A 27,776-nucleotide genomic window follows, 5' to 3' on the forward strand; every position below is an offset into this window, starting at 1 on the left:
ATGCCTAAGACTGCCGTCAAGACATTCGGAACTGAATCCAATAGAACTGATTTGGAGTCAAGTAAAAGGGCACATAGCTCGTCATAATGATGGTGAAATTACCACGGTAAGGAAAGAACTGACACTTGGTTTGAACTCTGTCACATCTACAAACTTCTCTGACGCCGCTAAACAAGTAATAAAGATCGAAGAAGATTTCAGAAAGCAAAATAGTTTTATAAGAAATAAAATGTCACCTGTAATAGTCTCCCTTAACGAAGACAGTGGTGAAGAAATTAGTTCGTTGAGTGATTAAGTTGCTTATCCGTACCCATCAAACATACAACGTTCAATGCATTTATTAACTCTTTAACACTGAAAACTATTTATTCCCATGACATTCATTATCAGTCACTATCAAACAACCTGTCAATTGAACAAATATAAACGTGTATTACAAAACAGAGACAGTCAATATAAACCATATAAAATACACCTACACACGAAGCCAGAGGTGGGTGTGGGGTTGGGCAGAGGGCCTCGCCTCCACCAATCGCGTGTATACAATATTCTGGCCACGTGTGTATACAATATGTCACAATGAACATCACGAGATTAAGACCTCATCCCAACCCCCCTCACTATCAGGGAACGTGGCCTTCAGCGGAGCTGAAGACTTGCCCGTGCATTTGTAAATAATAAATATTATATATTATTCATGGACATACCACCTGACAGTTATAATGTATCTCATAGTTACTTTACAGTGTTTTATCCCCAATAGCACCCAAACGTATTTATTTTTGTATCAGTACATTACACATTAACGTAATAGAAGGCGCAGAAGTTTTTCAATAGCGGGGGTCCAAAACCCGTTGTTGCTTTTGAACAGGTGGATGGTATATGTTTTAATTTTTTTGCTTATTCTGTAATATATATTGTTTGAAAAAAATAGAGGGGGATTGTCACCTGGACTCGCCACCTGAATCCGCGCCTGAATTGTTTACTGGCTTACATTTCCAAATTGTTTTGTAAATATAGGTCATACTACAATATATTCCGCTAGGAAGGTGGAAAAGAACATTAGTTTGAAACACACTATGGGGTGATGCTTTTGTTATGCAAATAGCCGTAGTTATTTATAGGAGAAACAACCTGCATTCAAAACGTACAGAGATTTTTGTAAAATCAAAATAAGTCAACTTCGTGCATTTTAGAAGATGAATTGTATATGAAATATGTCGGGTTTGGGTTTGTTTTCAACTTAGGGTCTAAACAGTTGAACAGGACTATAGTACATGTATTGTTGTTTCAGAAACACTGGTACGTCGTCGGCCACTTCACGTATCCTGGGGTGTGTTACTGTGTATTATTGTGATACTGGGCGTAGTGGCCAATGTGACAGCAGCAGAAGGTAAGTAATTCAAAATCAACCCCTTTTTAGCTTAAAATAAATTTACTGATAGTATTAACAAACATAATGTAATAAACAAACAAACAAGCAAGGAAGCAAACAAGCAAACAAACAAACAAAACAACAACATAACATACAAAACCCCAAAACACAAACACACACAATAAACATTACAAACCAAACCAAACCAAACCAAAATACAAGATACAATATTTTCACCATTAAAGCCGTTTTTGATAACCGAAATCATAATTTACTTAGATTTTATTGTTTAGATTATCCATTTCCGTACATCCGAATTATTTTTGGTCATCCTGGTATTTTTAATATCACAAAATACATTTTTCATATTTTTGAAAACACACGTGTGTCTGAGAAGTAACGATTATGGGGTCGAGTTTTATTTTTATTTTTAAGGGTATTTAACCGTTTTGACGTCATACTCTTGCTTCACTCTATCGTACCTTTATCCACATGTGTTGTAGGTTTATAGATTAATTACACATAGTGTCCATTTTCACGGGCTGAAACTAGGCTCTGGCTAGTGCCCTATGTATTAGTGGATTTGTCAAACTCTAACATAGCCAAAGGATATTATTAAGATGTTAAGATAATGCACTGAGACACGAATCCAGGAGAAGTTAATCAGCGAACTCGGAGGTTGTGTGACAGAAGCCCTGGTTCTCTGTGTAAAGGGTCATTCGGAATCAGAATTCAGTATATGAGTATTTCTAATGCGAAACTTACATAACAGTTACGAAATGCCATAATATACAAAACAAAACTTCTGAGAGTACTGCTGAATCAATGTATGTCCCCTACCGGGCCCAACTATTTTTTTTTATCTCCCAAACTCACGGGCCACACCTTTGCAAAACAATTAGTACATTGTAGTGGAAATCAAGCCCGATCTGTAACAGTAAATGATAAAGCTATACACAAAATACCAGCTCAATATATTAAGGGATTGTGAACAAACGTCCGAAAAACAACATGTGGGACAAACAGACAGACAGAAAGACGGAGACGAAACCTATAGTCCCCTCCATTTGGACTGGTGGGGGATTTATAAAATCACAAAACAGGAAAAACAATTATTCATGTATTTTTCATTCATTAAACTGTACTTACTATACATGGATATTTTGAATTATGTTACTAAGCATTTACGTTGACATCATCGATGTATCTCTGACATTTTAATTTGCACTGATTACTGCTAGGATCAGGCTACCAACTACAGGCACAAAGTTGCTAGTCTGAGCGATCTTACAACTCGATTCTCATCATATAACCCATTAGTTGTTAATCTGAGCGTATCCGTCTAAGTCGGGAGTTGGCGAAATTACAACGCAACCGTCAAGTCGGTCAACTTCGTCGTGACAGTTGACAGTTTGAACCTAGTATTACAATTTTTTAATATTTTATTTGAATAAATAAATAAATAAATAAATAAATAAATGGATGCTAGATACATATTGTTTTATTCTTATATATCTATACTAAATGAGAAGTACGGTATTCACTGCGTGGGTAATTCAGCGCATATTTATAGCTGATCTCACTGAATGTCATTAACATCGATTCTCTAGCGATTACAGTAATTATACGTAACGTTTGTCTCCATAGTTTGTGAATAATAAATAAATTATCACATTTGCATTAATGTCACAGCAAATCTATGGAACTCGTTTGGGAATTAATTTTATATAATATATATATATTAGAGAAATCCCGCGTGGAGACCCACCTCTAGGAACAAATACAGACATTTGTGATGTACGAACCAGCGAAGGCTGCTAGCGATTCAAAGAATTACCGGTTCATTGCCAAGTACCGGTGCAGACGTTGATTCTATGAAATATCAGGCGACGACCGTCTCAGTTGCGACGGTTTGACTTTCTGGGTGTGCGAACTGCTTAACTGCACAGGTTAGAATACAGTGAAATGTGTTATGAACAGGCTCTGGTCTAAAGGGGCCTTGGGCCATGGTGTGCAACCCCCTTCCCCAGGTCGAACTCAGAAATGGCCCGAAAATTCAGTTTAATTATATATATATATATATATACACACACACACACACACACACACACACACACACACGCGCGCGTGTATGTATTTGTGTTTGTGTTTGCGTGTGTGGTGTGTGTGTGTGCGTGTGTGCATGCGTGTGTGCGCGGTGTGTGTAATTGTGAGCGTGTTGAAGGCCCTGTAAATTCGACTATATCTACACAAGCACCATCACCACCACAACAACAACACCGACAACAACAACAACAATAACAACAATAATAATGTAGTAGTAGTAGTAGTAGTAGTAGTAGTAGTAGTAGTAGTAGTAGTAAGAAGTAGTTAAAAACAATACTAATAATATTGACAGTATTGAAAACAACAATACTTCTACTAATAATAATAACAGCAACACAAACAACATACAGTACCGGTAACTAAAGCTTCGTATCCATGACAACATGCATGAACCGTCGCACAAATATCAATGTCCTCATCAATAATATAATAAGTCTCAATAAAATATTTGTATGTCGTCACAGCTCATTTATGTGTAGTTACAAGCAGGCATTGATATGAGAACTGCCAAGTGTCAGGGAAACCCGACCTGAACAACCCGCCGCTAATGCCCGGCGCAGACGAGCGTTTTTTTAACGCATGCGTCTGCGTTAAAAAACGCAGACTCGACGCAGACGGATGCGTCTCGTGTGCGCCTACCTGCGATGCGTTCCTGCGATCCACTGACGATTTTTTAAATTAATTAATTTATTTATACTTTACTCTAGGAAAAATAACAAAGATTAAATGTAATTTATTAATACATTTTAAAACATAATAAACTTTATTTAAAACATTATGTACAATATACTATTACGATATAAATCTTTCTTATTTCACAATTGTTTGTTTTAATTATTATTATTAGGCATAGTACAATGAATGCAATAATTTATATTTTTTAATTTCATCTATTTAGAAATGTCATTAATTACACATGCCTAGTATTTGTTTCAAAGATGAGCAGTTGGAAGAGAGAGAGAGAGAGAGAGAGAGAGAGAGAGAGAGAGAGAGAGAGAGAGAGAGAGAGAGAGAGAGAGAGAGAGAGAGAGAGAGAGGTTTAGAGAGGTTAAGGTCTGTACTGGTTTTTAAAATAAATAGGGAAAATCCTATCACTACCAACGTGCATCCGTGTTGTACGTGCATTTTGAGCACGATAAATTTGTGTACGGTTTGTGCACGTAGGCCTCATGAACAAAAATGAAATGATTTAAACTCGACGTCGAAAGCTGCATTTTTGTTTTATGTTCCTTACGTTCTAATGTTGTTTGGCATGCATGGAATAATGTGCCATAATTTATTTCATTTTAAACATAAAGATGTAGTCGTACCATCAGAAATAAAAAGGTTGCGTTTCTTTTTAGAGTAATATATACTCTTCAAAAGAAGAAACGCAAAACCACATTGTCGTAACATTTGGAGAATTGATTTAATTAGTCACTGAACCACACCTGTCTCCATCGCAGTTGAGGCCATTGTCGATGAATCTGGCACCACTGCAGTCGGAGTCGACGGTGTTGTGGTGTTAAAATGACACCTCGAACTGGACGTCTGGCACGAATTCCTACCTCACGTAGGCAGTTCCGTACGGTCTGGTCGGATATCCTGCGCAAACCTGGTATTGCTGCGCCTGTGGAGGTGGCAGTAGTCAATCGTTCCCGAAGGTGGCGTACCCGGATGTAGCGGTCCTGCCCGGGGGTAGTGACCCGTGGTCGACCGGATCTAGGGAGGTCACGTGTTGATCCATGTTGCTGGTAACGGTCCCACAGTCTGGAGATGGTGCTTGGGGACACATGGAATGCCCTGGCAACGGCCGTTCTGGATTCGCCTGCGTCTAGTCGGCCGATGGCATTGTTTCTCTGCGGTTCACTGAGACGTAGCATGTCCTGGATTGTCAACTGTCGGCCAGATACAGAGGCCAGGCAAGCGAACACCCTGCACTTTTATACTGTCGGTGTTCATGTTGCACGTGCAGACAACGCACGTGCAGTGGTGACATGGTTGGCACGTGGCTGCGTTTTTGCGAATATTCACATTTTGGAACTTTATTGTACAGTAGCTGCGTTTTATCGAATGTAACCGTGGGAATGTGTTTGGGACATGCAATGACCTTATATTCACAAAGCATGAACCGGTAGGAAACATAAAATCGGAGTTATAACCCATTTGTACCCTTTTGCGTTTCTTTTTTTGAAGAGTATATATAGATATTAGTCCATAAAGTATTGTTAAACGTAGGAACTCGGAAAAGTACAAACATATACAATGAATACCGACAACTGCCCTAATCGAAAACAATCATGGCTTGATGAAAAGTCTTTGGAGCATCCGACGCTAAATTACATTAATTTAAGATAACAAACCTCGATATTGATCACGTAATTTTTCTGTGAAAGTGTGCTTTAAACATACTATAGTAGGCCTATACCAGACAGACTATATATATCAGATTGACCATTTCGTCGAACGCTTACATTTTACGTGCAGACGTCCTTATTCAGTGTTTCCCCCAGGCCCTTAATGGATCCTGGACAAACCGTGTTAATTTCTTTACCAACACTGAATTGTACCCACGTTTTGAAACAATACAAATTTAATACTAATAATAAACCCCATTATTAAAATGTATACGTGACACCGATATGTACACCAAAAAGAAAATGAATTTCTGAGCTCCTAGCTTACTCATCACATTTGGGACCTTGGGCTACTCTTTTCGATTAGCAGCAAGGGATATTTTATATGCACCATCCCGTAGACAGGATAGCACATACCACGGCCTTTGATGTACCAGTCGTAGCGCACTGGCTGGAACGAGAAATAGCCCAATGAACCCACTGACAGGGATCGATCCCAAATCGACCGCGCATCAAGCGAGCGCTTTACCACTGGACTACGTCTCGCCCCAAATTCTGAGGGAAACACTATTTACTGGAGACTATGGGAATTCATTTCTGCAATGCATATATGCCTTTATACAAACGTAATGATAAGTTGATAGGTATAAAACAATTTTATTTCAATAAATATAATTCAAAGACATATTTAAAAAATAAATCGACTTCACACATTTTGTTGATTATATTTCATTTACTAGTATTTAATTTTCCTTTTCATATAGAAAAAAATAACAAAAACAAGTAAATTAAATAAAATATAAATATAAGCACAATGTTCCTTTATTGCCTTTATAAGTAGTTTCTTTTTTATAATGTCAAATACATCAAACTATAAACAAAATATGAATAGATACACATAAAAAGGATCATATTTAAAAGTAATAAAGAGTGATTTATTATGCAGTCTTTAAGTTATATATTAATATTAATCTAAAATTATAGCACTAATACTGTTTTATTATGAATTAAATTAACAAGTATATAAACTAATTTCACATCACAAATAATATATAAACTTAATGCATTTAGAAGCAAATGCAATGGATGAGCATATAAAACCAGTCTCCAGAGTATATACACATACATACACACGCACACGCACATATATTATTACATACATATACAGATACATATACATACTGGTCTAACGGTCACCTGCCCATAACGGCCACCATAATTCCCACCCAATGCATTTCCTTCTTTATTTTACCTGTATATAACGGCCATCTGATCAATGCGGCCAAGTTCGGCCAACGATCACTATTTTTGAACAAACATTAATGGTTGAACCTGCTATAACGGCCATCAACTTACAATGACCACTATATTTGTACAAAAATAACTTTTACTTTAGTTGAAATAACACATACGCATGCTCCAGTGATATGGTCGGTCATTTAATTTAAAAGGCGACTTGTTATTGGTTGAAGTAAGACTTGCATTGGACTTACGTATATATTTGACTCGTCAACACTGAAAGATAGTGTTTTTTAAAACTCTTTAAATTCCGAATTAGTTGTTATTAATATTTTATAAATCATACATGTCTAGACCACTCTCTATTTGTATACCATTAGAAAATATATAGGAAAAAAAGTAACGGAAAGAAGGAAACAGATCTTCATGAGGCCAAATAATTTACAAAAAATCCACACAAATCGCAAATTAATTTCATGATTTCATCAAATGACATATGGCATATTTTGACAATTCATTAACATATGTTCAATAGTTCAATAGCCCTCTTGGTGACTCGGATGGTGTGTCCAACACCATTGAGAAAGTCTGGTATAGATTTCGAGACACTGACACGGTCCTGGCACAGGTTCTTCAGTCTCTTCTGGAGACTGCTTGACCATGGTTGATGCACTTCCTCGGAGGGTTCCCAACGGCATCTTGCTGGATTACTATGCGTACAGTGGATTCCTGATGCTGGAACCACTGGGTAACCTTCCAGACTGAAGGGTGGTGGTGTCCTACCATACTGAAAAAACTTGTTGTTCCACTCTTCACAGATGTTGTCTGTACGATGGCAGTCGGTTAGAGTGGTGTCATGGGCATTCCATTCACAAGGTGGATAGAGTGGCGGAGTACATCGAAGTCGGAGATTGGTGTTCCCATCATCCTGGGTGCCAATTATACAGAAGCTTGGAAAACTTAGCTGGAGCCATAGAAACGTTACCATCCATGAAGATGGTACTAGCAGTTGCCAGTCGACGTAGTCCTACCTCTGTAGCAAAAGCGATGATTCTGCTTGAGCCCTCGGGTCCGTTGTCGTACAGAAGGAATGGCTCCGGATGTGGGCCAACGATCTGTTGAAACTCTGATAGCGACAAGTCGACGAGAGATTGTGGTACTGGAGTCATCTTACGTTGGTTACGTAAACTAAGCTTGACGTTGTCCTCTAGTGGTAGGCGAGATTGTACGTCGGGTCCAATGTCGGCAGTGGCCCGAGCGTAGATCTGTGATGGCGTGTCTAGTGAGCTTGTAGCTTGGTTGCGTATGCCGTGGCGACACTTGGTATACATGACATCCGTGGCATCGGGCGCGTCACTGTGAGGACGACCAGGCTCAGGATCTGTCACATCCAGTGTAGTAGACAGCGTATCCAGGCAACCTGCAAAATACAAAATATAATGATTACGAAGTGTCTCAGTTGTTGAAAATAAATACGTGAATTAATTAATTAATAAATAAAGGTATTCTAGTTTTAAATTTGATGCATTATCCAAAAGCGTCTTCTATGAGGATACAGTTATCATTTAAGTATATTAGTTAGAAATCATCTTTATTATTTAGGGGATAACCCTACTGTGTTTTTCAATTTGCGGACGTATATCAGTGGTTTTATTGTCGCAAATTTAGTTTTACTGGCGACACAGTAGGGTTATGTCTATTCCAATTCCAACTGTTTTATCACTTTTTTCTGAAATAAACTATGACTTCCCTAAGATATAGTGGCATTACAATGACGTCACTCAGGAATGTAAACCGATTTACATACCAACAAATGATTCCTACTCTCAACAAACGAGTACGCCGTTTTGTAATTTTGTAATAATTTATTTCAAATTTCTTCTCAACGTGGTGTACAATGAATTGTATTCTTGAGTAACTATTAACTGATAACAATAATAAAAACAGTAAAATAGAGCAATTGTTTGAAATAATAAACGACCTTGAAATTAACAAAGCATTGGTTTTTAAACTACAGTGAGCATGTTAAGATTTACTGCTGTTGGAAATTTGTCCAATAATTGTAATTTTTCGTGTTTCCTTTTTTCCGCTTCTTTTTTTCTTGTTTTCTTTTTTCCTGTTTCCTTCTTTCCTGTATTCAACTTTATTGCGTGGGAATTCTAAAACAATATATTAATTACATGTATATTATAACAATAAGATAATATATATAATATAATATAATATAATATAAGATAAGATAAGATAAGATAAGATACATTTATTTCGTGTAAAAATTCCGCATTTGATGCAGCTTGGGGAAAAACATTTTAAAAAGCGATATAATGCATTCATTAAATTTCCACTAATGCTAATATTTGGACCAATACGACTCATTTTAATATTTAATAAACCACGCATGACATCTCTTTATTGTCCTGTTTGAGATGCTTAGATGATAAATGAGTGCAAATCACCATACACATGCTTACTCATTTTTTATTAATTAGTTTTTGCATATTATTATAGATGTTGTTGTTTACAATGTTGTTAGCAACTCACCGTATCTTGGTTGTGGTTGAATTAAACTCATTTAGCTTTTAGTCACATTAAAGGCCATGCCATCTTTTATACACTTGGGAAATATTATTTGATTGTTAATTGTAGCTTCCTTTGACAATTACATTTGTGTCAGTAATTTAATAAATAATAAATTAACAATTTGTGTTTCCAAATCCAAACCAAACACACCCAGAACCCTCCAAGAAACCAAGCTAGAAAAACACAACAAAAAAAAACCCACAACGAAATCAAGCGAAACACTCACAATATTGCAACAGCAGAAACAACCTCAAAACACATTCAGCTATCTCTCAATTGTTTGACCTTAAAGCACTCATACAGCAAATGCTTGTAATAGCATAAACTACGGTTGAAACAGCATTAAAAAGGATTTCCACACTAAATAATCAGATATATTAGTGTTCGGTCCGAATATTCCAATATTCGAATATTCGCTCGCTAAGTTGTTATTCGAAATATTCAAATAGTATTTTCAAGTATTCGAATATGTCAAGATTTAGCCCTGCATTCCCTTGCCTCGTGCATTCAATCAAGAACATAAAGTATGTCTTTAATTTCACAATAGAGTGTTAGTAATGACGTCATGCGGGTGGCTCCATTTCGTAAAAAAAGAGAAGTAGTTTCGATAACAAGGGAACACTAATCAATATGTCGATTTCAAATCCGATAAACAAGAATTAAAACAAATCTCTGCGATAAATTCATACAACAGTAATTTTTCGGATGTTATAAAATGTTTCTAGGGCCAATTTTATACATGATTAAAAACCAAAGTTTACTTCAGCACCTATTTGACGAGACTATCATACCAAAGTAGGTACTGTATAACTAAACTGCCTACGTCAAATTTAAGATTAACGCTGCAAACAGGTACATGGTTTAATATTCCTAAATAAAACATATGTAAACCTTGTAGGCCTAATACTGATATTGGAGATAAATACTATTATTTATTCAATTGTAAGTATCAAAATATCGCAAACTGAAGAACACACACACACACACACACACACACACACACACACACACACACACACACACACGCACACATGCAACACACACACACGACTCATACACACGACACACATACACAGACGGATATAAATACACGTAGTGAACAGATAGGCACGCATTCGCACACACCTTTTTACACACTGTCACACACCCATTTTTGTACACACTCCCACATGCACTAAGAAGTTAAATACATTTTTTCGGCGCAACGTGGGCGCGGTCATCGAGAACAGCGCCGCTAATTTGGAAACACTTCATTTGATAACCATATTATTGACTATACACGCACATAATAATTATAATGTCACCCAAACATAACCAGCTATCTTTATTTGAAAATCCATTTACTTCTATTTCGTTAATTTTAACTCGTCTTCGTGCTAATATCAAATTACGGTTCAACGGCGTTGTCCTGAGCACACACCTCAGCTATCTGGACTGTCTGTCCAGGACAGTGGGCTAAAGGTTAGTTGTTAAAACTCGCTTTGGGTGGGAGCCGGTACCGGGATTCAAACCCAGTGCCTACCAGCCTGAACCACTACACTACCAAGGCCGGTATCCATTTACTAATGTATATGACGTAAACCGGTAGCCCAGTGGTAAAGAACTCGCATTATGCAAAAAACATTGTTATTTGATTAATGTTTCATTATGTCCATAAATTGCCTTATTCAAAATATCGACAACTGAGAAATAATAATTGAATAACCTGGGACACTATGAGGCTATGAAGCACTGTTTCGTCGATTATTTGAATCGATTATTTAAATATCTGTCTCAATAACGGAACAGTTGAGCAAGAGATCATTATATAGTTATGTGATTATCATATTATATAACAACATGTGCTAAATATCCATATCACATTTATGCAGATATAGTTATTAGTTTTTAACATCTTAAACCACGAGCAAAACACTGGTGAACATGATATAGAAACAGAAAACGTGTTTATTTAACGACATCCTCGTCGGCAGTTTCCGGTCCTGTAAGTAAGTCAACACGTGCTCATGTCAGTCGTGCGCGACAACAGCTTGTTCTGAACGTCCACGTTAAAACTCTTGACCGTGACCTTGACCTTGTCGTCAGCAAAACGCTCTGGCGAAGTCAGGGTTTGATAGAAACACGTCAACAATTACCCAGAGGTTTTACTACTCACTAGTGATATGTAATGTCACTACATCGACGGCTCTCTCGCTAACCAATAACAACTAACCTTTAACCTCTGCCCTGGATAGCCATATCGGATACATGAGATGTGTGCTCATGGCAGCGTACTTGAATCTTAAATGGAATATAATATAAGCATAATAATCAAGATCAAATGCAATTAACATACCATCATTTACCCATCTCGAAGGCCCCATCTACCCACCCACACTAGAAGTCACGTGACGTGCACTGAGGTCAGTGAAGGAAGGAAGGAAGGAAGGAACTGGTTTATTTAACGACGCACTCAACACGTTTTATTTACGATTATATGGAGTCAAACATATGGTTAAGGACTACACAGGTATTGAGAGAGGAAACCTGCTGTCGCCACTTCATGGGCTACTCTTTTTGATTAGCAGCAATGGATCTTTTATATGCATCATCCCACAGACAGGATAGTACATACCACGGCCTTTGTTACACCAGTTATGGAGCATTGGCGGGAACGAGAAATAGCCCAATGGGCCCACCGACGGGACTGACGTGCACTGAGGTCAGTGAATGCATAATACTAATATATTACTTCAGTAAATCTAAAAAGATGACCCCAACCAGTGCCTCGTTGCTGATATATGAACGGCCGTGGTATGTGCTGTCTTGTCCCTGGGGAAAGTGCGTATAAAAGTACGTTTTCGCTAATAAAAATATTTGCGAGTTTCTTGTGAAGAGTAGGTGTCAGAACTGTCAAATTTTAAATAAATTATAGCTGATGATTAATGACTGACTGACTGACTGACTGGTCGACTGTGCACTAGACACTGTGGTGTAAATAATCCAAACAAACTTACTAAAACTGAAAACCGACGGGGTATGAATGGAGAATTTGTCAATGCCTAGTTTTGTATGTTTCTTTCAGAAGTGAATTGTCAAGGTCTAACCGTCAAAAACGGATTCTTGAAAGATTACCACCCTAGGGCTGGCGGTCTGTTTCTGCCCGGAGACACCATAGCGTACGATTGTTTATATGACTACGTGGAAGCTGCCAATGGCGGAATTCTAGTTTGTAACACATCAGGCGGATGGGATGGCTTCAGCGACACTCTTTGTAGAAGTAAATCAGTTAATTTTTATTTGAAAACATTTGAATGTAAACCTGTTTGTATGTAAACACAACCTTTGTCTATATGTTGATAGTAAGTTTGCATATTATATCACGTTTAGATCATAATATGTAACTTGTCTGTGATTGTATGTCAACAGCAGCTTTGTATGTGAAGATTACATTTGTATTTAAAAAGTCAACTGGAATATCAATAGTATTTGTTATGGAAAAATAAATTGGTATGTCACAGAAATTTGTATGAAAACACTAAAAGTCTGCATGCAAGTTCATATAAAACTGCGAATGTGTATGCAAGTCTACATAAAGCGGCCCTCGCGTATCAGCCGGCGTCCGCGCGAGTTTTCTAATCGCAGGAGTCGCCGGGGTATTTAGAGCTCGTGGATGAATCGGGTGAATTTCATGTCTGCGACGTGTGCCCTCACATATTAGACGGAGCCCAGGCGGTGCCCTTTGAACATTGGTTAGCAGTGGAGACAGTGCGGCTGCCAGGGCGTCGGGCGGACACCGCTAGATAATCTGGCGGGCGCCGGCTGATCAAAGAACAAATCGGTAGGCGTCCTGGCGGAGTCCGGCCGGGCGACTGGCCATTGATGCCGGGATTCCCACCGGCGTCCGCGCCTCGAATGAAATGCCAAATCCAGGGACTATATATATTCCAGGGCCCAAATCTTGGGGTGGCAGTTGGGGCCCGCGTGGGGGCCGTTTAGAAGCCGCCGGGGGTGAGGGGGGGGGGGGGATGGGCGGTCGGGACCAGCGGGGCGCCCGGCCGTGAGGATTTTCCCCCAGTAATTTTCGTCAAAATCTTCAGGCGGCCGCCAGATCACCGGTCGGTTTCCGGCAGGCCGCCGGGCGGGGCCCTAGCGACGTGTCTACAGGATTGCCACGACCTAAAATCGCGCTTGAAAAATCGCAGATTTAGGAGTCAGGTTTTCACGCCCGCGGGGTTCGGCCGGACGCCTCGCGAAAATGCCCTTTTTAGGCCTGTTTTATGCCTTGGTCACAAATGGCCTGCGGCGTGTTGGCGGCGGCCGTAAGTTCCCAAAATTGCCATAACCGTGCGGTGGCCGCACAGTAGAATACGATTGTTTAAATTTGACATTATTGTTTTTTTTTCGGAAATCGCAAGGCCGTAGGCAGCAACCCCGCCGCATGTAGTATCGCAAGGTCACTGTACGGTGGTTTTTACCCTGTCTGGTGTGCCTAGAAAATCGTACGGCAGCCGCAACAACCGTGAGGCCTCCTTACTGTCACGTCACGGTGATCTTGGGGCCTCCGTGAGATGGCCGTGCGATGTTCAAAATATCGTACGGCGGCCGTACAGTGACTTTAGGGCTGCCGTACGATGGCCTAACGGCAACCGTAGAGTTGGCGGCCGCCGTACGATCATCTTTCTGAAGAGGTATATATTGCCTGCTGTGACACTAGCCAGATTAATTACTAAATTGCGCATAGGTAAATCTTCGCAGCTCAACAGCTGCTCTTTCACCAATAAAAACCCTAACTGTGTGTGGCACCCGGGAAGACATGACACACTATCTCCTGGATTGCACGCTAACAACAGCCAGAGAAAACTAATGATAGAATCAATAACCGAAGCCAACCACAATAAACCAATTACACCTAACTTTTTACTTAACCCTGATAAATATCTAAAACATAAAACCTTCAAAGCAGTATATCAATTCGTCCAGACCACCAAACCAAAACTATAAGTGCCACGTACTTGCCTTGCCACCGGCCTCGGTGGCGTCGTGGCAGGCCATCGGTCTACAGGCTGGTAGGTACTGGGTTCGGATCCCAGTCGAGGCATGGGATTTTTAATCCAGATACCGACTCCAAACCCTGAGTGAGTGCTCCGCAAGGCTCAATGGGTAGGTGTAAACCACTTGCACCGACCAGTGATCCATAACTGGTTCAACAAAGGCCATGGTTTGTGCTATCCTGCCTGTGGGAAGCGCAAATAAAAGATCCCTTGCTGCCTGTCGTAAAAAAGAGTAGCCTATGTGGCGACAGCGGGTTTCCTCTAAAAACAGTGTCAGAATGACCATATGTTTGACGTCCAATAGCCGATGATAAGATTAAAAATCAATGTGCTCTATTGGCGTCGTTAAATAAAACAAACTTTACTTTACTTTTACTTGCCTTGCCAGCGTTCGGTCGACGTGGACCACCAACCCGACTGATCGCAGGCAGGATGGGAAACCGCAGCACACCCATCGGGCTCCTGACAGTCATAAAGTTAAAAACTAAAATTAGAAAATGATCGCAACCACCCGCCTGTACGTCTCCCGGAGGGAAGAGCGACCTTCTGCACTCGACCGACATGCACTCCAATCCGGGGGACCAACGATCTATAATTAAGATAAGTAATTAATACGCTGCTTAACTCGTGACACCCGTAACTCCCTGGATGGAACATCCACCCTACGCACTCGAACAGACCACGTATTCCGACCCGGGGAGAGAACGGTGAAACGACAAAAGTAAAAGCATATACCTAGCCAAATTAGCTGGCACAAATTCAGCAATAAATTAACAATTACTAAAAACCACCCGCCTGTACATCTCTCAGACGGAAGAGCGACCTTAAGCACTCGACCAAACAAGCACTCCAACCCGGGGATCAACGGCGGGATGGTAGCGAATGATTTAATAACCGCTAGATATGATAATGCTTGAATCGTGACATATGTGACCCCCTTGGTGGAACATCCACCCTACGCACTCGAACAGACCACGTATTCCAACCCGGGGGGAGAACGGTGAAACGACAAAAGTAAAAGCATATACTCAACCAAATTAGCTGGCATAAATTTAGCAATATAAATTAACAATTACTCAAAACTACCCGCCTGTACATCCCTTGGATGGAAGAGCGACCTTAAGCACTCGACCAGGCACTCCAACCTAGGGATTAACGGCGGGACGGTAGCGAGTGATTAATAACCATTAGATATGCCAATGCTATCCAGACCTAACCACGATAACCATATTATTCTACTGTAAATATGTTCATGTTCTGAAGCTCGTGTTTGACAACTGGCATACACCACCCGCTAACGACACATTAGTTTGTTTGGTGTTTGGTTTTTGTTTTTTTAGGTTTTTTTAATTATTATTATTATTATTATTTTCTTTCTTTCTCACTAAGACAGGATCGAAGCCGCAGTAACCCAATTGGCTAATTAACCAGCCAATCAACATTGTTAGATAATCAACCAAGATAGGACACCACTAATTATCGCCTATTTTTTGCAGCACTCTCATTGGTCCAATCCAGCCAATCACGGATCAAGAACCCCACTACACCTAACTGTAAATAAACTGCACGAATTTGTCTTTGCACCCGCACAATGTTTTTTTTTTTTTTTTTTTAATTTTTTATTACTGATGCATTCCATCCCAGCTAACTAAGGTAAGTCAACTAGGGTTCCAGAAGCAAAGACATGCAGGAAAACCGATACCCAACTATCCAGATTGCCTGAAGACAAACCAAGTAAGCCTACTAAAATCCTATATTTAGGGGGCGGGAATCAAAATTCTTCAAACTAAGTACCTAAATCGGTGCATATATGTATACAATTGCTACATGCCACCGTTAGTTTCGTTTTATTGCATTGGTAATAAAGTTAAGTATGCCAAGCACTAGGCTTTTAAACCAATACCTACACTATAAGGGTTTAACCCTTCAAATTAGATAGCTAGGCTAGTTTAACTCCCCCTCCGTCATTGTATTCAATGCTATACAAGGACGGAGGGGGATGGGTGGTCATGAATGACCGTTGAACTCACTAGAATAGGGACTTAAGACAATAGGTACAACCGTAACACAAAAGTAGGATTCACACACAGACTACACGCTCACTGCATCAGTACACAGGGTGCATTAACTAATGATAACAATGCACCCGCCCCCATTTAATGACCCAGCACGTACTCTAATAAGGAACCGGACAAAAGAAGTTTCGAGTACACAATTGCAATGCACCCGGGGGAAGCTGAACAAAAGAATATCGGCCTTCCCCACCCAAACCCCCAATACTTGCTGCTGGTAATAACTTGGTACTTGGTGATGCCTCGACCAGAAGCGGCCAGGCCCTTATAAGCGCCATATGGGCAACCTAGGGAGACACCACAGCATCGTAAAGGTCTAAAATTAACGAGCTACTCTCGATTCACTAATATCGGCCATTTACCTTTCGACCGACCGTTCGAAATTGCGCCAAATTCCCTCAATCAAAATTGCGCACCCTTTTCTCTTTGGCATTTAACTGCTCCATTCAAATTCCATAGCACCACCACCACCCCCACCCGCCTGCTACCGAGTTGATCGGGCTGCTGGTGCTCCCTTGCACCTGCCAGTGCAGGCGGTCCCTCCTCTCCCCTCTCCCACCTTTCCTGTCATGGACGGAGGAGCCGGCCAAGGCCGGCTCTAGCGCCCACGACAGGCGTGCGCTACAACAGCTTGTTCTGAATGTGCACGTAAAACCCTATGACATGACATGACTAGCCAGATCGTCAAGATGGCGTTGATTCCATCACAGAGACAGCGCCTGGCACACCTGAGATTACGACTGAGGCAGATCCTTGCGATTGCCTTGCGGTCGCCGTGAGGGCGCCTCGCGGTTTGTTAACTAGCACCTTGCGGTCTCCTCACGCATTTTGATTTTATGACGTTTACGATTGCCGTGCGGACCCCGTAACATTTGTGAACACTGCTTCCGCAGCCCGCAAAGCCGCACGATTTGTAAAAATCCCATCTACAAACCGCAGACCGCAGAACCGTGCGGCGGCAGCATCATATTATGTGACCGAGGCATTAGGAGTCGCGCGGGCTCCGCGACCGATATGTGAGGGCCGCTTAAGTACGGCACATGTATATGTGATTTTAGCCAATTTATACATGCACAACAAGTCTTTGAGTAAACTGGAAGTTTCTATTTCAACAGTAAATTGTTTATATGCTAAAGGTAATTTTGTATGTACAGTTCGTTTTTATTTAATAGTTTTTTGGGTGTTTTTTTGTAAATAGCAAGTTTTGAAATTTAAATAACAAGTTTTTATATAAAACCAAATTAAACCACATATTTGCATTGTACATGGTGACATTTTTTTATGACATAACAGGTAAACCAGTAATGCTAGGATCAGACTATCAGCTGTCACGACGAAGTTGGCCAACTCAGCAGTTGTGTTGTAATTTTCCCAACTCCCGACTTACGGCGGGTGTGTTCAGATTAACAACTAATCTATCGTAACAGTTGTATATGACGAGAATCGAGTTGTAAGAGTGCTCAGACTAGCAACCGGACAGTCGTAGAAGTCGAGAGATCGGCGACTTGGCAAACTCCGTCGTGACAGTTGGTAGTCTGAAACTAGCATAAGTCTGTAATGTAAAACACTTTTGTTACTCATAAAAAACCAACAACTTTCCATGTGATCAACTGATAGTGACATTGTTCAAAGAGTTTGACAAGATCACACTAGAGTGCATTTCGCTTCAATTTAAAATCGTTTTAAAAGAACCTACCTGACCATTTTAAAATCATGTGTGGACGTGACAGAGTCGAGGGCGATGATCAACGGAGTGGAACGAACACTGAAGACGATCCATAGTCACAATTTTCAAAAACAGCATGTAATGATGAAAACGTCTAGTAAATTTTAAAAAAGCATGGGCGTTCGAGTCCTGGTTGGAGTTTGTTGGGTGTTTAATTAGTGCAACTCTGTGAAATGAGTCATGCGCGATTTGCTGTATAATATGTCGTCTTTGTACTTGTAGTATAGTAGTATAGAGAGTATATAGACCTCACATAATATAGCGCAGCACGCATCACTCGTTCCATTGGGTGGCACTAATTAAACAGTCACCAACTCCATCCAGGACCGTCGAGGTACAAGGTACTCTCTAATAAGCAAAATTACTGTTGAGTACACTGCATATACTATTAAGTTAAGTGTTGGTTCAGTGAATGGGAACTTGTAGCAATCTTCACGACACTTATGGGCAATGGGTCTTTAGAATGTTGATGATTGATTATTTATGCCATTTTAAGATGATTCAGATCGATTGATACTGAAATATGGTGTCATCATTTTGATATAGAAACTAAATGAAAACATCCCGGCTTTTTCGAAATACTTTTTACTGTGGAGAATTTTATTTCTTGTTTTCTTGGATTCTGCAAGACAGATAAATCAGTAATTTACAGGAAAATATATTTAATTTGACCCTGGGATACATCAATGCAATATTTGCCTTTGTCTCAAACCAAGGAGGGGACGGGACGTGGCCCAGTAGTAAAGCGCTTGCTTAATGCGCGGTCGGTTTGGGATCGATCCCCATCGGTGGGCCCACTTGGCTAATTCTCTTTCCAGCCAGTGCACCACGACTGTTATATTAATGGTGGTATGTGCTATCCTGCCTATGGGGTGGTGCATATAAAAGATTCCTTGCTACTAATGGAAAACATATAGCGGGTTTCATCTCTAAGACTATATGTCAAAATTACCAAATGTTTGACATCCAATAGCCGATGATTAATAAATCAATGTGCTCTAGTGGTGTTGTTAAACAAAACAAACAAACTTTTAAACCAAGGAGCTCATCTGATATGAAGTCGATTTAGGATCGATATACGTCGGTGGGCTCATTGGGCTATTTCTCATTCCATCCAGCGCACGGCGACTGGTATATCAAAGGTCGTGGTATGTGTTATCCTGTCTGTGGGATGGTGCATATAAACGATTCCTTGTCACTAATGGAAAAATGTAGCGGGTTTCCTCTCTTAGACTATATATCAAAATTACTAAATGTTTCTAATAGCCGATGATTAATAAATAAATACATGTTTGGTCTTAAACCAATGGACTGGTTATATATCTGTTGCATCAACCCGTTATTTAATTAAACTCATAGAGATATTTAAAAGGGGTCATTTATTTTGTTCAGAAATTGTTTGCAAAAAGGCACCCCAGCAAGTGCAGAGTTCGACAGTGAATCCGGTTGTTGAGAGTGGCTATTTGGACCAGACCGTGGTGTATACCTGTGTAGAGGGATTTCTGCAAGCAGGTGGAGAAAACCGAAAAACATGCATTTCGCAAGGCTACTGGAAGGGTATAGACATCGTGTGTTTAGGTATGGTGATTTTAAACAATTATATTATACATTCTCAGCATTATTATACTTCACAGGAAATATATTTTATAATGTAGATATCGAAATTAGTTTTCTCCTAAATACTAATTTATATTTTGTGGTAGGGCAAGGACATCGTATGTTTAGGTATGGTGGTTTTAAACCATTACATATTATACGGTACATTCTCAACATTATTTTGTTTCACAGGAAATATATTTTATTATGTAGATTAAGAAAGCAGTTTCTCCTAGATATTAATTTATATTCGTGGCAGGCCAAGGACATCGTGAGATTAGGTATGATGGTTTTAAACAAGTAATGTTACATGTGTATATGTTCACCATTATTATGCTTCATTCGAAATATATTTTGCAATGTAGATTACGAAATTAGTTTTCTTGTAAATATTAATTTATATTTGTTTCAGTATATGATGGTTTTAAACAATTAATATTATATTATATGCTCAGCATTATTATTATTCTTTTCAGAAAAATATATTTTGTAATGTAGTTTACGAAATTGGTTCTCTTAAACATTAATTTATATTTGCTTCAGCAAAGGTGTGTGGATCACCTCCTGCTATATGGAACACGACGGGCATGACGAATGTAGGCGGTTACCTAGGCCAGGCTATAGTCTACACCTGCCTGCCAGGTTTCTTCAGGACCGCGGGCAACGGTACGAAGATCTGTGACTCCAACGGTGTATGGATAGGAAAAGACATCGTTTGTTCAGGTATGATTTTTGCATATACTCATTTTAATTCATAAATAAATTTATTAAAATTATTTGTATAGTAATCTTTTGATATAAAGGAGCAGACACTAGTTTCAATCTGTGAAAATCGACACTAAGTTTAGTTAATATACAAACCTGCAACACACATTTGGATAAGGGTATAACAGCGAGAAGCAAAAGTCTGTGATGTTTAAATAGGGAAATACCTCTAAAAATAACTAGAGCTGTCCCTATAACCATTACTTCTCAGACGAACGTGTGTTTTTAGAATTATATATAAAAAAAAAGCTTTTTGGGGTATTGTAAAAACCTAGATGACCAGAACCACTTCAGATGTACGAAAATTGATATTTTAAATATTAAAATGTAAGAACTTCTAATTTAAATGATCAAAATCGGCGTTAACAGTTGGCCAACTCTCTGCTGTCACGACTTCTATGACTGTCCAGTCGCTAGTCTGGGCGTTGTTACAACTCGAGTTTCCCGTATGCAAGTCCTACGACCGATTAGTTGTTAATCTGAGCGCACACATCGTAAGCTGGCATATTACAATGCAACCGCTGAGTTGGGCAATGTCGTCGTTGCAGTTAACAGTCTGAGCCTAGTTTTAGCAAAGGCGTCATTGCCAACGATGTGTCGTTTATGTCTGCGTTTGGTGACGTGGCCGTATACGTATACCACGAGGGTTTTAGAATCCAATCCGAAGATGTTGTTAGAACAGGCGACAGTAATGGACTGGATAGGAACCAGTGTGTGTATGTGAGAAAATAATATTCACAATGTTATACATAAGTTATACTTGACAACATATGACTACAAACGCTTAAGACTTCAAGTGAATTGGCAGTGGTGACCCATTACTTGGGAATTGAGCAATGTCGGGAACTGTCTGAATTAATTAAAGGAAGAGTCTTCGTATACGATATACTCTTTTTATTGGTTGCTACAAAAAGCTCGTGGGACTGGAGGAAGCCTGTGATACCACCCCCTACCCCCACCTGAAACCCGAAACATCCACTTGTTTGTCTTACTGTAAAGTATATGAGAATAACACATAGCGATTGGTTTCTATGCTCTCTCTCTCTCTCTCTCTCTCTCTCTCTCTCTCTCTCTCTGCATATACATATACATATACATATACATATACATATACATATCATATATTTTACGATGCTATGTTGCGAAATGGTGTGTATATGAATTCGTACATTTTATGATGATATGTTATGAAATTGGTGTGTATATAATTCGTTGATTTTACAATGATTTTACCATGAAGCAGTGGATTTTACGATGCCATGTTGTGAAATGTGTGTGTATATATTATGTATTCGTAGATTTTACCGGCCTGGGTGGCGTCGTGGTTAGGCCATCGGTCTACAGCCTGGTAGGTAATTGGTTCGGATCCCAGTCGAGGCATGGGATTTTTAATCCAGATACCGACTCCAAACCCTGAGTGAGTGCTCCGCACGGCTCAATGGGTATGTGTAAATCACTTGCACCGACCAGTGATCCATAACTGGTTCAACAAAGGCCATGGTTTGTGCTATCCTGCCTGTGGGAAGCGCAAATAAAAGATCCCTTGCTGCTAATCGGAAAGAGTAGTCCATGTAATGGCGACAGCGGGTTTCCTCTCAAAATCTGTGTGGTCCTTAACCATATGTCTGACGCCATATAACCGTAAATAAAATGTGTTGAGTGCGTCGTTAAATAAAACATTTCTTTCTTTCTTTCGTAGATTTTATTATGAATGTTATAAAATTGGTGTGTATATGAAGCAGTGGATTGTATTTCAGAAATAAAGTGTAACTTCCCTAACGTCACAAATGGCCACCTGGTGTATTCTAGCAGTGAGTATCTTCACTATGGTGATAATGTGACGTTCGCATGTGACCGAGGATATAGCGTGCTTTCTGGAAATACATCAAGATCCTGCAGTGAAAGCGGCTTGTTGACGGGAGAAGATCTTCAATGTCAAGGTGAATGTCAACTTTGCTCTGTGGTACACTGATGGTGGTGGCAGTGGCGTAACGAGCGAGGACCACGAGGGCAATGCCCCCCCCCCCCCCCCCCCCCCCCCCCCAATCAAACCTTTGTTTTACAGTATTAAATCTTATAAAATCATACATACAAACAAACAAACATTGGCGCCTCTCTTTTCCTTTCATATCTATTGTATTTGTCTGTCATCACATGACGCGACTCATAGACACTGTGGGTGGCTCCTCCACCCCATCTCACACTACCCTGGCAGGCACTGAATCAAAATTATTATTATATTTTAATTATTTGTAGTAAATCCCGCTAGAGACTGGCGCCCTCGATCTCAGTCAGCCCCCTCCCCCCCCCCCCCCCCCCCCCCCCCCCCCCCCCCCCCCCGTGTCTACTTGCTTCCCCCGTGGCTGCCTGGGTGTTCCCAATATAAAATTCTGGCTACATCAGTGTGTGGCATATATATATATATATATATATATATATATATACAAAAGGTGATCAAACGTATATTTTTTAAATCTTCAGTCTCATACACACTAGCGCATGGTACATTATGCCGAACAAGTCGAAGGTGTACTTTTTATATTAAAAATACTAAATAAAATAAATCATAAAAGGTAAATTTTCAACTTTTGTTGGACATGTTGGTATATTTCTAAGTGTTTCATTTCCTCGTGTAGATAGTAATTAAAAAGAATAATGTGTACTGAATATTTCGTAGCCAAACTTTTAATAAAAATATTGTTGACGTATGTGTTTTAGAGAGCTTATGTGTAACTTAGATGGATATGAGCACGAAAGAGATAGTGAGAGTGAGAGAGAGATAGTGAGAGAGAGGGAGAGAGATAGAAAGTGAAAAGGAGAGACAGAGAAAAATAGAGAGATAGGAAGGAAGGGGGAGGGAGAAAGAGACAGATATATATACATACATATATATATATATATATATATATATATATATATATATATATATATATATATACACACACACACATATATATATATATATATACACACAGAGCGAGAGAGGCAGAGCGAGAGAGAGAGGGACAGAGAAAGAGAAAGAGGGACATAGAGAGAGAGAGAGAAAGAGAGAGATAGTGAGAGAAAAAAGAGATAGAGAGACAGAAACAGAGACAGAAAAAGAGGAAGAAGGAAATGTTTTATTTAACAACGCACTCAACACATTTTATTTACGTTTATATGGCGTCGGACATATGGTTAAGGACCACACAGGTATTGAGGGAGGATACCCGCTGTCGCCACGTATTGGGCTACTCTTTTCGATTAGCAGCAAGGGATATGCACCATCCCACAGACAGAGTAGGACATACCACGGCATTTGATATACCAGAGTTTTTATGAGAGTGTGTGTGTGTGTCCCCTGTTAGTTCAGCTGGTAGAGCCCTGGGACCTACTTGACAAAGCTCTCTTAAGCTCTCGTAAGCGACATCGCATTTTCTTTGCGTGTATTTTCCCACTGCATTGCTTGATCGCAAATTTGCGAGAGTTCAGTGAAGTGTATCTCTGGACTGTGACGTCTTTGGTAGAAGTGATATCGGCAATTTTAATGACTCCATTTCGAATATACTTTTCACTAACCGTGGAGAGTTAAACAGTTTGAGCACATTGACTTTTTAATCATCGGCTATTGGATGTCAAACATTTGGTAATTCCGACATATGGTCTTAGAGAGGAAACTCGTTACATTGTTCCATTAGTAGCAAGATATCTTTTATATACCCCGCCCTTTGATATACCCTTCGTGGTGCACTGGCTGAAACGACAAATAGCTCAACTGGTCCACCGACGGGGATCGATCCTAGATTAACTGCGCATCAAGCGAGTGCTTCACCACTGGGCTACCTCCCGCCCCAACCGTGGAGAGAAACAAATCAGCGAGTACACTGTGTTGATTTCGTTTTTATTAATGTTTCAGCTGTCTCGATAGAAAATTCAACAATAAATGCTACATCACCGACGTCATCATATTCTGAAGGGATTTTGACCAATAACACCCTGGATACGTCATCAAAGACTCCGACAACACTTGTTCAACCGACGGCTACGGTACCATCTACTCCTTCAACATCGTCATCATCTAATGGGACTTTGACCACAGGGACCCTGGATACGTCATCAAAGATTTCGCCAACAATTAGTCAGCAGACAGCTACGGTACCATCTACTCCTTCAACATCGTCATCATCTAATGGGACTTTGACCACAGGGACCCTGGATACGTCATCAAAGATTTCGCCAACAATTAGTCAGCAGACAGCTACGGTACCATCTACTCCTTCAACATCGTCATCATCTAATGGGACTTTGACCACAGGGACCCTGGATACGTCATCAAAGATTTCGCCAACAATTAGTCAGCAGACAGCTACGGTACCATCTACTCCTTCAACATCGTCATCATCTAATGGGACTTTGACCACAGGGACCCTGGATACATCATCAAAGATTTCGCCAACAATTAGTCAACAGACAGCTATGATACCATCTACTCCTTCAGCATCGACACCAGTTTCTATATCTACACCTACAACAGTAGTAATACCAATTATAACCTCGTCAGTAATTGTTACATCTACATCTACGACACCGCCAATTATTGGTGTATCTACCCCTTCGCTTACGTCATTGTCACCACTTTCAACGACCACGACTATACTGGCGCCATTAAGTTCAAATTTCAACCCCATTCTCATGTCGCTGACCTCAGCAGTAGACAGGTGTACGTTATGTACGTGTAGGACGCGTATACCGGATGTTGGAACCAACGGGAGTACACGTACACCACTGGATCTGAAAAAATCTAAGAAATTTAAACAAACCAACATAGTTGAAGCTAAAGGCGCGGTGGCTATAGGCTCTGTATCCATCTTGTTCATGCTGTCGTTCTTTGGTGTAATATTTCTACTGGATTTCCCGCGGATAGTCCACGACACGAGGCGACTCTTTTGTCGAAATATTCGAGAACCGTTTTACAAACTGTAACACAATTTAAAGGCACTATCCCGCTTTTTTCAGAAAATAACATGTGAAGAGTCCAGGAGAAAAACGATCTAAGCCACACGTTGGTGAAATATTCGAGAACCGTTTCACAAACTAACACAATTTAAAGGCACAATCCCACTTTTTTCAGAAATGAAAATATGAAGAGTTCAGGGGAAAAACGATCCAAGTCACAATTTGTCGAAATATTCGAGAACCGTTTTACAAACTGTACGTGTTCTGTATCAACGACAAATGAAGAATATTTCAGTTTCGTATCCCGTTTATATCCCTGGTGAAATACGTTGCATGTATCACAGACTCTATAAACAAGAGACAAATGAAGAATATTTCAGTTTCGTATCAGGTTTATATCCCTGGTGAAATACGTTTCATATATCACAGACTCTATAAACAAGAGACAAATGAATAATATTACAGTTTCGTATCCCGTTTATATCCCTGGTGAAATACGTTGCATGTATCACAAACTCTATAAACAAGTGACAAAAGAAGAATATTTCAGTTTCGTATCAGGTTTATATCCCAGGACAAATATGTTTCCTGTATCACAGGCTGCAAATGAGTGACAAATACTTCATGAGGACATACGATGGACATACATTTTAAAGGTGCGATGTCAGTTTATTTTATTAATTTTTGCTTTAAAACAAGTTTATACCTTCAGTTATATGCCTATAAATAAGTACAACCGAATAATTCCATTTACTAGTAGGGAAAACAAGTATTTTAGAGGGAATCTTGAGAGTGTGTCACACGCTTTAACTTGTGACGTCACTGTTTTATGCGTACACATTCAAAACACCCAAGTTCTTTCGATAATTCTTTGCAGACAACTGACAAAGAAACAAAGATGGTGATCATGCTATATTTAACCACAAATTATTCGGGAAACCCCTCTTGTCGTCCAGGGCCCCGTTCCACGAAGCGACCTTAGCCCTAAGATCAACGTAACTGCACACCTAACATATACACTTAAGGTAATCTTAGCGCTAAGATCGCTTTGTGGAACGGGGCCCTGTACAATACTTTTAAAAATTATTATTCTTGAGTTAATTATGGAACGATTATGCGTGGGATCGATTAATTTGTAGTTATTTATTACAAATAAATGTGAAAGTAACAAAATATTGTAGTTTTAACTTTGACATATGACCTTTAATGCTATATTAGATTTCAATGCTCTGTTGGATTGTATTACCCTACAATCGTATTCCAAAAACTGTAGTCCAGCAAACCTATTACAAAGAATGGAAACGGACAACATGCATGTATTTGTTCAAACCAGCATGTGACATCTCACTTTCTAGTGGGACTTCAATATGATCGGATGATTTCACCGTATGAGTAATAAATTAGTGATACAGGATGGAGATAGCAAAATCAATAGCAAATAATACGCAACACAAATTATTGTACAAGTATAAATGTAATTTAATAACCATGATTGTCTTGAATAATATATACACGATCGTCTCTTGTTGCAAGAACACTGTGAGATTCAATTAGCTTTCTGTTGAATTTAACAAAAAACACAATACGTAATGTACATAATATCGGGGAACTCTATATTACAGTAAAACACAGTAAGTTATGTACATAATATTGGGAAACTAGATATTACAGTAAATCAATATCTGCTGTAATTAGACTACAAGTGAAGGAAGGAAGGACGTACCCGGGCCTCGTTTCACAAAGCGATCTTAGCGCTAAGATCACCGCAAGTGCACACGGGTACGCGCGGCAATTATGCACTTAAATTGACCTTAGGGGCGAAACGAAGCCCAGTGGTAAAGGGCTCGCTTGATACGCGGTCGGTTTGAGTTCGATTCCCGCCAGTGGGCCCATTGGGCTTTTTTTTCGCTCCAGCCAGTGCACCACGACTGGTACACCAAAGGCCGTGGTATGTGCTATCATGTCTATGGGATGGTGCATATAAAAGATCCCTTGCTGCTAATCGAAAAAGAG

At 39.8% G+C, this 27,776-nt stretch overlaps 1 protein-coding gene across 1 annotated transcript; it reads left to right on the forward strand.

Annotated features, from left to right (window-relative positions):
- On the forward strand, window positions 1–27,704 carry LOC121374426 (uncharacterized threonine-rich GPI-anchored glycoprotein PJ4664.02-like). Its single transcript, XM_041501527.1, has 7 exons — window positions 1–61; window positions 1,295–1,393; window positions 12,701–12,895; window positions 19,860–20,045; window positions 20,607–20,786; window positions 22,586–22,768; window positions 24,724–27,704. Exons 1-7 carry the CDS (start codon window positions 1–3, stop codon window positions 25,788–25,790), a joined length of 1,971 nt encoding a protein of 656 aa, XP_041357461.1. The 3' UTR covers window positions 25,791–27,704.
- The last annotated feature ends 72 nt before the right edge of the window (window positions 27,705–27,776 follow it).

Source organism: Gigantopelta aegis, chromosome 6, assembly GCF_016097555.1.
Source record: "Gigantopelta aegis isolate Gae_Host chromosome 6, Gae_host_genome, whole genome shotgun sequence".
NCBI lineage: Eukaryota > Metazoa > Mollusca > Gastropoda > Neomphalida > Peltospiridae > Gigantopelta > Gigantopelta aegis.

Bases quoted from the DNA above. Each gene is read 5' to 3' on its own strand.
- LOC121374426 (XM_041501527.1), top strand. From the start codon at position 1: ATGCCTAAGACTGCCGTCAAGACATTCGGAACTGAATCCAATAGAACT. The intron at 12,896-19,859 runs GTAAATCAGTTA...TATTTTGTTCAG, and splicing joins CAGCGACACTCTTTGTAGAA to AAATTGTTTGCAAAAAGGCA. The intron at 22,769-24,723 runs GTGAATGTCAAC...TTAATGTTTCAG, and splicing joins AGAAGATCTTCAATGTCAAG to CTGTCTCGATAGAAAATTCA.